This window comes from Sinohyriopsis cumingii, chromosome 16 (assembly GCF_028554795.1).
Source record: "Sinohyriopsis cumingii isolate HCF-2022 chromosome 16, ASM2855479v2, whole genome shotgun sequence".
Taxonomy (NCBI): Eukaryota; Metazoa; Mollusca; class Bivalvia; order Unionida; family Unionidae; genus Sinohyriopsis; species Sinohyriopsis cumingii.
Window position 1 is genome coordinate 38,497,194 of NC_142976.1, and position 12,406 is coordinate 38,509,599.

At 35.9% G+C, this 12,406-nt stretch overlaps 1 protein-coding gene across 6 annotated transcripts in view; it reads right to left on the reverse strand.

The window, feature by feature from the left end:
- The window catches only part of LOC149780242 (dynamin-1-like), a 129,506-nt gene extending 120,423 nt beyond the window's left edge, over positions 1-9,083 (reverse strand). For all 6 annotated transcript variants that reach the window (XR_016415034.1, XM_089937014.1, XM_089937015.1 and 3 more), the window contains exon 1: positions 8,852-9,083. Coding sequence is in view for 5 of the 6 variants with exons in the window: in XM_089937014.1 (XP_089793140.1) it covers positions 8,852-9,015 (164 nt within the window). In the remaining variant the exon portion in view is untranslated. The remainder of the gene's footprint in view (positions 1-8,851) is intronic.
- Between the last annotated feature and the right edge of the window lie 3,323 nt (positions 9,084-12,406).

A 12,406-nucleotide genomic window follows, 5' to 3' on the forward strand; every position in this document is an offset into this window, starting at 1 on the left:
GTGGATCGGTGGCTGTTTCCGAGGTTTTCCCGGGTTCTTCCTCCACCATTAATACTGGCCGCCATGTATAGCCTATCGTGTGCTGAAAAATGGCGTTAAACCCCCACAACAACAACATTACAGACCCTTGAAATGGTGTAGCTATTGCATCACATACAAATCTATGCACAGATCTCATTATTTTTTATGTTTCTTCAACACAAATTCTGACCATAAGCCAGGAAATAAGGATATTAACACTTTCACACAGATATATATTTCTTTAATCACTGCAATTCATTGAAATACATGTACTTCATATAACAATGAGAGATACAGGAACAAGATTATTCAAGTATAAGGAAGTATCTTTCATTTTACAACATCTCAAATTTATTGCCATAAGGAAATATTTAAAAATTATAATGTTTGACTCAGAGTAAAAAAACATCTGTGTTGTTGTTGTTGGGTTTAACGCCATTTTTCAGCACATGATAGGCTATGCATGGCGGCTAGTATTAATGATGGAGGAAGAACCCAGAAAAACCCTGGGAAGAACCACTGACCCACGAGAAGCTACTGGCAAGCTTTCTCACATACCCACATTGGCTGAATCCTAGACTCGAACCCAAGCAGACAGAGATGAGATGGCAGTGATCTGTAACGGAGAGCGCTTTAGACACCACTCTGCCATTCGGGGCCCGAAACATCTGCGCAACAAGAACAAATTAAACAAGCTTATAAAGTACAAGGTGAATTTAGTTCCCCTCTCCTCAACGTAATTGAAAGTATCCATTCTTTTCGAGTGATCAAGTCATCAAACAACCCACTTCCATGTCTGTCATTTTAATTCCCTAGTTGCAGTCATCCTGCACCTAACAACAGTGTTCTAACCAGAAAATTGTAACGGCATGTCACTTTTTGTTCGTCAGGATATCCTAGTACATCATATTATGTTAGGTATATCAAGTGCATGAGAACAAATTAGTGATGTTTCCCATTTTTCTTCAAATAAAACATGGAAATTTCAATCATCTTTGTTATTCTTTCATAAACAAATAAATCCACCAATAAAGAAATGGATACACAAACAAGTAGAAACATGTAATGATTTTCAATTTTCATGGGTTGAAATTAATCATTTGGTTATCATGTCAGTAAAAAAAAGCCAATTGTTAATATATAATTTTATATCTCTAAAAGCATTTTTACGAATTCTTGCTTGTGACACCTGACAGAAAGTCATGTTCTGTTTGGCACACGTTTCATTTTAATACACTAAAGATGAAACAAAATCTTTGAACAGTACTTGCTTTCATACAATATCATCCTCTGTCCACCAAAATCTCCACACCACAAATACAATATTTGACTGTACTAATTAAAACTGGTTGTCAATTGTCTTTGGCACAAGTACCTTCTTGCATAAAAAGTATTTTTTACATAAATGTTCAGGCATAATACACATGTTATTGAAATTTTAGTCCCATAATTAATATTGTATCCTGAAGACAAAAAATACAAAATAACTCTCTTTTTTTTATAAACAAAATCACAACACTGTCTGTTGGTTAGAAATAACTGCATTTTATTTTATAGTAACATGCATGCTTTGCAGTTCTGTCTTCCAATATAAGCCATGGAACTTCCAGTTTATTTTTTCTTTTGTGCTATAGGGGCAATTGATTTCAAGTATAATCTATGTATCAGTTCAATGAAGTAAATATCCTTATCAACAATTAAATCAGATTTTTGTCTTGAATATATGAGACGTTGACAAGGTTTAGGGAAGCAAAATGGCAGCCCAAGGTGCATGTGCATTGCATTGTAGGTACACAAAAGAGACATCTGTGAAAACAACCCATTGTAACAATTTTATGTTCAACATGGCACTTGGGAAAAGGGGGAAAACTCTTCTACATGCATGAATTATGTACAATAGAACCTCAATACTCAAACACCAAATCATAGAACAGTATGTTATCACATAAAAACTGGAAAGTCTTGATAATAAAATCATAAATGTAAACAAGACATATTTTAAACATTATATGTCCTGAAAAAAATCAGTGCTTATATGCATGTAGAAGAAAACTAGAGCCAAAGACATAAAATTCTCTTTTCTGATAATTATTCTGCCTAATTACATGATTAATGTGTTATTTCCTCTCTTTTTTATGTATTCTTTCTTTGATCATCACTCCTGTGCAGTATTTTAAAAATATGATCAATTAGCTTAAATACTGACTGTACAACATAATGTACATGTAATGCATGTCATTAATAATCACCACATAACAAAATTAAGCATGTACAACCTACAGCAATTTCAATATTAAGTATATACACTCAATATCAAGATTTTAAAGTAACTTGCTAAGTCATGACATAAAGCATCCTCTTGCCTGTGACCTCAAAACCTCTGATAAAACCATAAACAAAAGAAAACCTACACAATACATTTTGGATCAATAAAAATTTAAATTTTCAAAACTTTACTACATATACACTTAACATTTTGAGTTTGAGTCTGAAAATCCAACTTGTCCAGAATGAAGATTTGCATAATATAATACTGTACTTTTCATTTCAAATTCTTCGTGAAGTTATGGACCAATGAGACTAACATTTCCTTATCCTGAAACTTCCAACATGTACAGGCTGGAATATTCAGCTTTTTCTTGTATAGAATTCACATTTTCATAAAATAGCTTACAAGAAATTGTAACAAAGTTTCCATAAGCTGCATGTATATTTTACTTCTTGCACCTTTCTGAGCATATTACTTTTCTACAGCCATGTTTTGTCTCAGGGCACAGGACAAGCAATGCTACCAGATCTGTGCATTCTGATGATCCTGAATTGTCCACATCACAATATTACACTGTACTACAAACTGAGAAAGAACAGAGAAAGAAATTAACAGGACTGGGATTTTCAACCTTCTAATTTCATCAATATACATCAAAACATACATATGATCCTTGCTAAGAGCAGACATAAAGAATATTATGGGGTTCTTCACCATAACCCTTTCAGCACTAAGTAATGTCAATGGAAGGCTACCATTCAACACTAAGTAACTTTCAAGATGTTTAATAAATGTAGGCAACATATTTTCAGTGACTTATAAACATTTTATTTCTTCTGATAGGAACAGAAATATGGTATCACTGTAAAGACAAATTCAGGTTCATGAAAATATGCTCAAAAGCAAAGTTTAGTTGCACACAGGTGAGTATACAGGTACATGAACAGGTGTGTTAAAGGTAAATTTCAAGGTATTTAATCAGAAATATTAAATGAATCATTTAAAGAGTAATGTGTGATCTCTTTTTCATCCAATATCATGTTCCTACAAATCATGGCTTGAATAATGCAATATTTTCACATCAGGGAAAGCCAAATATCGGTAACAAGATTTTTACAGGTATTAACAAACTTAAATTTACAAGGATTTATGTTCTTCTTTATGGAAATAAATATGCATAAAAAAAAACATGCTTCAACTGTGATCACACCAGACTAATTTAACAAAAGTCCAAAAGTTTTTGGCCAGCAAATCATTTACTTGTGACACCAATCAATAAAATGCAGGTAGGGTTTTACCTGGACAAACATATCAAATGACACAATTTCTCCAAAACTGAATCCACAAAGCCAGAATTTCGCCATTTTTGACAAATACACCACTCCCTCGACAACTCGCGCACATCGGGGTCCAGAAACATCGACCGCACTATAAGTGAGGCGCGAATTACCGAGGGACCTATACAATAAGCCCAAAATCAATAAAGTGATTGACGACATAACGGAGAAATAAGGGGGTTGGTAGGCAGATTATACTGTTGAATACTCACTTTATAATCGTTCTGAGATTAACTGTTAATAAATATCTCTTCATAACGGTGTACTTTATTATTTCCTCATAGGACAACATTAATTTCAGGATAAATTACAGTATATTGGGGCGATCATTGAAAACATTATTCCACGTGGTTTCCGTTCGCTTAACATGTGTACCACTTCACACATTGTGTACTACGTCACTAATTTTTATGTTGAATTGGATACATTCTAGTTTTATTGTTTGATCCAAATTAGACGGTTTTTTTTTATACACAAAAGATCGACTCTTTTCGAGAAACAGTGTCTATCGAACGATAGATAGATAAATAGATTTGAATGTGATAGAAGTAAAATGGAAAACAAAACAAACAAAAACAAGGGTTAATCAGTACTAACATATTTAATTGGTCTACAAATTTAAAACAACATAAATTAGAACAAGTTAATACTTGCCGTTCGTGCCACACTTGACAAATATCAATTAACTTTTTGAAAAAAATCAATTTTGTGCGTGTGTGTGTTACTCCTTGGTTTCTCTGTCGCCGAGCAAAATCCCTCAGATTTGTCAACTGCACAAGCTTTACGTAGTCAACATTTTGGGTCTCCAGCCACCTTATGGCAATATCAAAATATTTGATTGCTTCCTGTGCAGAGGGGTGGGGGGTGCAACATCTACGTCTGTATCACTTTCAACACTTGTGTAACTCCAGTTAGAATCGTCTTCTGCTGCAAATTTGTTCGCTACAGAAATAATTATAGTTTCATCTGACATGTATTTGGCTGTGGGGCAATCATTGTCAGCACAAATCCACTCCCCCATATCATCAAGAGAAATGCCCATCTCAGGACCATGAGTCTGTACGAATTTCTCCCAAACAGCCTCGGCATTAATGACATCAGCATAGCTGCCAACCTTCCAGGCTCATAATTAGTGAAAATAGGGATAAAAAGTCGTGAATTTGGACACGAATTCGTGAATAATACTATGACAATAACTCCATCCACTCTGACTACTCCGACCGTCAATACTACACTATATCAAGTTCGCAAAATAAAAATAAAACACTATATATATGCAGAAATATTTATTTATCAAGACATGATAATGTGGCAGACTTGAACTTCCTCAACTGCTTGATCGTAAATTTGTTTTCTAAACAGTTCCGACTTCTTGCCTGCTGGTTGATCTTGGGGACTACAATTGCTGCCAAATTTTCTGCAGCTAAGGAGGCCTTAAAGTCTGTCTTATTTTTCCTCACTAAAGAAAATACTCTTTCGCTGTCACTGTTGCTGTGAGGAATGCACAGGAGCTGCAGCATTTTTGGTTCTTCCACAGGAAAATTTGGAAGCGATTTTCGAGTCCGGGAACATATGTCAGAACAAATGTTTAGCATGGTCTCCAGCTGATAAAGGTAGATTGTGTTCGACACAAGAAAACTCACAAATAATGCTTAAGCGTTGGTAGCCTGCGGGTCTTCCACCAATGGTTTAAAATATTCCAGAGCTGAAATATGCGAATTCTTAATTTTCCCAACTTCTACATGTTTTTTGCAACCGACATTCTTCCTCACATCGTCTCTGCGATGACACACTGAGTGCAAAAAGCATGAATGAATATCAATGTTTAATGGCAGAATGCAAGGCCAATTTTTGATATATTCCAAATTAAACTTCACTTTTTGAGTAATACATTTCTTTTTCCTTGGTGGTGAAGACATTTTCAATATCTTACATGCGATGCTGAACGGTAACTCGAATCAGTGTTTTGACGCATGCGTGGAGCAAATTTCCGGTTAGGCCCCAGTTTCTCTCAAAAGCATTTGTAAAACTACTCTTATACATATAGATTAAAATAGGCTAAAATGCTTGCGACCGGGCCAACTGTACTAATCGGCTGTAGATCTACTAATATCGTGACCAGCGGTACCGGACCGTTTCGGCAACTGCGAATATCATGACTAGCGCTTAACGGGAAATCGATTATTTTATTAAAGATTTAAAATAACTGAGGATCAGAAAATTCGTGAATTTTTGTCTTACGGCGTGAATTCGTGAATCGCTGAAAAAGTCGTGAAATTCACACCAAATTCGTGAGGGTTGGCAGCTATGCATCAGTTTCACTGAAACATTCGAAGTCACTATCATCAACGTTGTCTCTGTTACTGTTTTGCTTTACGTCAAAGGCATCTCCAAGACCCTTAATCCAGCACCCGAGATCTCTTGGAATCGATTTTTTTTTTAATGCAACAAACACTTCCCCAAGTTGTTGATCAAAACAAAGCCGGCATGTACATGTAATTAGGTTCTCACAGAAGTACTCACAGGTTTCGATGTGACGGTCGATTGACTCTTTCCATGTTTTCAATGAACAGAATATGTTGTGATTATAATGTTTACACTGAAACGGAATTCAAGGATTAGAACGTGACTTTCACACAGGAAGACGTTTAGTTGGTGTTTATTTCATTCTCTGTTGCCACCTGTTAGCATTTACCAGAAGTTTTCATTGATCTCTATTTCACCAGACTGTTCATTTACAGTATACTGACAACTATTTATCATAAAAACTTACATAATATATGATATCTTTAAACAGAGGTCTCGCTAGGATTTTAAAACTGGGTCTTTCTGCCTCTGAATTCAATCACTAAATATCAGTACGTTTTCTCACTCGGCCGCTAGTCAAAGCCTTTGAACTAGCCGCCTAGCTGATGCATCATGTTCTTTTTTTTTTGTTTTTAATGTACTCTTATAAAATGGCAACAGTACATCAAAGAGTCTTTCAGTCACTGAATTCTGTCATTGTAAATATCAGCACAGTTAACTGATCAACACATTTTCCCACAAAGCAGGTGGCTGAAACAGGACGGGCAAATCTTTGAATTTTCCCGCGCACCTATTACATGCGTACAGAGGACTCCTGCCTCAGTGACTTTCTGTGTCCCAGATCAAAAATTGGCGTCCAAATACACGTAATTAAGCGTTTTCGAGACCTCTGAAATTAATTCTTCTTTAGAACTTGCAAATTTCAAAATATGGATTATATTTTTATGGGCATTAATCACCATTTTTGATGATAAAACGAGCAATGTATCAAGGTTTAACTTATCAATTCTTACCGTAATTTTTTCATGTTCTGCATATTTTAAAGATATTTTAAATACATTTCTCTGGAAAAAAATAGGGAGCCAAGATGGACACCGTGTTATAAGCAGGATCGCGAGTTATCCGGGCGCGAGTTATCGAGGGAGCAGTGTACAATGAATTCTCTTTCAAACATCGTTACTTCCATCAATATATAAAGGGTATAAAAAGCCAATATTTCAGATAAGATAACATGAGTATTTCTGCATTGATTTGAAACAATCTCTCACTTCCGGTGTGCATTCATATTTGAAAATCTTGCCATTTCCAAGATTACATAGTCATGATAAAATATCTTAAAGTATTCAAGAGACTTTCAAGATCCATCAAATGCTCGTGCTGGGCCTTTGCATTCGGAAAATGTGTGAATATTTAATCAAAGTGAAACTGAATCCATTTTGCAAATTTCAGACACAGCCCACATCCTCAAGTTCAATGCATTCAATATTACCAACAATATCCATCCATCCTTATTGCAAATCCTCCCTTTCTTTCTCTGGTATATTTACAAGATTGGAATTCCTATTTTTAAATATCTGGTTCCCAAACTATTCAGACTTATCATCCGATGAGTCTGCCATTTTGGATGTACTTAAGTGACTTCAAAGATTAACATTTATAGATCAGAAAAACCATCTTTCTTGTTAACAACTTTAATCTTAAAGTCCAAATGTATCCAAATGTAATACAAATGAATCATACTATGATATAATCAACTGCAAATGGGGGGGTCCAATCTGAGAATACATCATCAAAACAAGACATGCACTTGAGAACGGTATACCGGTCTGCAGTGATGAGAGGAGTTTTTGTTCCTGAAACAGTTTACCAGTCTGCAGTGTTGAAGGGGTTAATACATATACCGTAAATAACTGCTCTCAATAACTATATCCTATTCTATAGTACTCTTGCACCATTCCATTTGATTGTACTCACCTAATAATTTTAAAAACACAAGCCATCAAGAATTTTTAAAAAGATCAAAACTTAAGTCATTTCAAACACTGATTTATACGATTTAACTTGATACTCACCAGGGGGGTCCCAAACACTGTAAACCTATTGGTATTCTGAATCAAACTAGAGTTTCTTTATCGACATGGTCATCAAATTTGCTTGGGCATGTCTGTTTTCAAGCAACAGATGTGATGTAGTTCATCATCTTTGGAGTTCTCAATAATTCCATCAATTTTAAATTTACATCTCTTTGACTGCATACATGCAAGAGTTCCTCATATTTCTTTGTTCAGTTTGTTTTAGAAATATTAAAACTAGACACTGCCAAGTACTGGATGCAAACAACACAATTTTTAATGAAACAGAGCAGGCTGTTTGCTTCTCTGCATTAAGAGCATCAATTTGCATCAAAATGCCAATAATTTGACAGTGTAAGAGACAGCCTGGAGCCAATCAGCTTAGAAATTATAAATCAATGCAGGTACCATTCACATTAAAAATTAAAAATTAATGAATGAAATGTCTAAGTACAGAACTTAGTCACTTTTATATCATTTTGCTAGCTGCTTTTTGAGTAACAAAGTCTACTGTATACCCTAACCAACAATTCACCAAGTTATTAGAATTTAAAGATTTCATTCAAACTGGTATCTTACAATGTCTGAATGTGAAAGCACTTAATCAAAACTTTACTTGTCACTTCTGTCAATTGTAATAGTTGTATAATCGAGTTTCCTCCCCTGTCTCTTATGTGAACGCCCCCACGTATTGACCAAATCAAGTATAGCAGTGAAATATATTAACAATTTCACAGAAATTTAAAACGATGACCACAGAGGTTAACAAAAAGGACAGATCAAAAAGGCTTTCCTTTTGACAGTATTACAAATATAAACATAATAATTGCTGATCGATACTTTACTTGCCAACGAAGTTCTCCAGGACACTACTTTTCCCTGCACTCTGGCTTCCCACCACTGCAATTTGGGGAAGATCTAGAGACAGTGGGACACCTAACGATGAAAAAGCATCTTGCAGCTTATTCACAATTGGAATAAGCTGCTCCATGCCAATATTTCCAGTCATTTTGAAATTGTATTATCGCCGCGTCTTCCTATATATTCATGGCGTCGATCAATTCCTCATTCCCAATTCGTCGCTCCTATCTTTAACAATATTGTAAAACCAGATTTGGTATTCCATCTGTGCTCTGTGCATAAGATTACTGCTCTTTAATTTTTTTTCAGAATAGCTGATACATTTAAAAATATGTATGCTTTCAAGAATTACTATTATGATTATAATCTTCTGTAATAATGAAGACGGATATTTTTATTGGTGTATGTGGCAAGCAGTAAACTTCTATCAAAAATGAATGACTCATGAGAGCTAAAATTATCAATATCACACCATGCCTTCCTGACCACTGTGCAATCCTTCCCACTTAAGATAATTGTTCATTGATGCTAACATTCTTTTAAATCGCATGTACTTATGAAAATACAACGAAAAGCAGCAAGCAAAATGATGATATTCATTTTGTTACGATTTTCCCAAACCAATAAAAAAAATTATTTGATCACTTTCATCCTTCTAACTTATCATACATAAAAGTTTCTGGCTTCATGAACGATATTTTTGTTCCCACAGCATTCCCCCTAATATGAATATTAATATGTATCCAAAGAAGTGACGACTACATTACAATCAGGACTTCTTATGTCCACATGGAAAATACCGGATATCTTGATATTAATAGTTTTAATAATTATTTGCACTGACGGTTTCTTCTAAAAACATCAGTAAGTTTGTGATAATTTGAGGTAAATTCACTAACGAATTAAAATGATGTGTCATATTTTTGTCTTCACGAGTTTCTCAATTTTACTACATATTCATCCAAAACGTTGGTCCTTTTTCATTGCTTTGTTTTTTTTCCTTCATAATCTCATTTTAAAAAAAACTGTCAGACCTTTAGAGTCACGACTTATTGTCCACCCTCGTGTGTGTGGTAAGTAGTATAGTGAGATAATATAGCCTTACGTAGACTTCAATAATAAATTTGGAGGGTTGTACTATAGTTTCAAGGTGTTTTAGCATACCCTGGGGCACTATACCTCAAATGGAATTGAACATGGGGAATATTAGGACTATATATCGTCAAGGGTGGGGATGTTGTATAAGGACAATAGGAATGGAACAGGTGAGGTGACGTCACGATACTGAAGATTGGTAACAATGTTGCAAGGGGCTGACCTCAATCAGGACCAAAGAGCGGGAGGGTGGGGGCATATAACGTTTGGCGCGAAAGAGACATATGTAACACATACAACATACAGACATATATTGATGACAATCAATCTATCACACACAAACAAATATACAACCGACTAAAACAAATTAAGCAAGAAAGCAAATCTTTTCTAGGCATATGAGTGTCCCTAAAAGGGGCCTTTGGTTTCTTCTTCTTCTTATTCTTCTTCTTCTTCTTCTATTTTCTCCACTTCTTTCACTATCGCCTCACTTTCTCAATAATTCCTTTCTTCTTCTTCTTCTTTTCCGTCTCTGGAATCCACTCAGGATGCCCCATGTATCTAAAAAACTCCTGTATCTTGATCCAGTTTTCATTCAGTCCTTCAAACTCCTCTTTTTTCTTTCTGCTTTCTTTGTCCTTTCTTTCTTTAGGCCAGTTATCTTTAATCTTCCTCACCTCTTCTTCCAGAACTTTTCTCATCATTTCTTCTCCTTTCTTTCTCCAGTGCAATATGTCTTCTAAAAAGCACATGACTTTGATGATATTGTCAAGTTCCTCCTTCAAGCTTCCCACGCTCACATATTTTGGTGTAATTAATCTTCTTAACTTTTCTACTTCCTCCTCTCTCATAACTTTTGCGAGATCCCTGGATACGTATAGGCTGGTAACGGGAAGAGAGAAAACCAAAACCAAAATGTACAATCCACACACGGGAAGAAGAAAAAACAAACCCAAATATACTATCCACAAACAGGAAGGAGAAAGAAAGAAAAAAAAACATAAAATATACTATCAATAACCCTATTATATACTATCCACACAAGGGAAGGAAAAATTCAAAACCCAAATATACTATCCGCACAGAGGGAAAATGAGAAAGAAAAAACCAACAAATATACTATCCACACACGGGAAGAGGAAAAATAAAACAAATATACTATTCACAATCGCGAAGGAGAAAAAACAAAACCACAGATATACTATCCACACACGAGAAGGGGGGGGGGAACCACAATATACTATCCACAAACGGGAAGGAGAAGAAACAAACCCATACAAACACACGCTCTACTATCCACACAAACGCACGCGAGCTCATACAAACTCAAACACACACAATCACATCAATAAATGAGTGAGTGTTTATAATCACAATACTCCACATTCACACAAATTGGTAACTTGAATAATCTCTTTTCTAGAGTATTGGGGGTAGCCCTGAAAAGGGCTGTTTTTAGAACTCCAGATGCAACTCTTAGGTCTAGCCCCAAACACGCATCGTCTGTCCCAGTCCCGCTCCCAATTGATGTGTGTGGTTGGGAGCGCTGAGGGTGGCTGACTGGCTTCACTCACACAGTCTTCACTTTGAGGGATAGTGAAGACTTCCCTCCTTCTCCTGTTCTGCACACGTGGGTACTGCCTCCTTATTTCCTGTTGACGCTGAGGCTCCCGCTCTTGCCTATCCAATTCTTGGTCCCAGTTCTATATTTGTAGGACCACGGGTATCTGTGCTGGATGTGGCTGTGGTGCTGGAGGTTACTGTGGAGGTGTCTTCACCATAGGCTTAACTTCACAGCTCTGTCTTAGCAACAAGTGAGGCAGAATAATTTCTTTCTTTTTCTTCTCCTCTCCTTTCTTTTTATTCTCCTCCTCTATCTCAAGCTTGGCAGTTTCCTGGATTGCCTCCAGAGCCAGCTCATCCAAGAGAAGCCTGGCATGCTCAAGGTGCAACTGAAGTTCCAATAATTTTGCTGATTCTACTCATCTTGAATCTTAACGAGCGAACTCTAGAATGACAGGCTGACGAACGCTTGTGCATTATATTTGTAAAGTGCGGATGTGAAGGAAAACATCCCCTGTTACCAAAACTTACAAGACCCATATCAAATCACAAAACAAACATATAATGCACGGACCTAAAAGAAACACTCACTCACTTTTTGCTTACGAGCGCTAACTACAAACAAAAACACACAAAATATTTTTTACAGTCAAGGAAACGAAGTGCTTATAAACACTTCTAACAAAGTCAAACAAACAAGGTGCTAATAGACACACTTCTATTTTTTTTTATAACTTACTAACATATTTTTGGCCAATGAATTAGTATCTCTTTTTTAGAGTATTGGGGTAACCCTGAAAATGGCTTTTGTGGACGGGGAATTATGGCAATCATTTATTTCTAAGATTGCGTCCCTGTCCGGCGACAGGCTTTCTCACAGG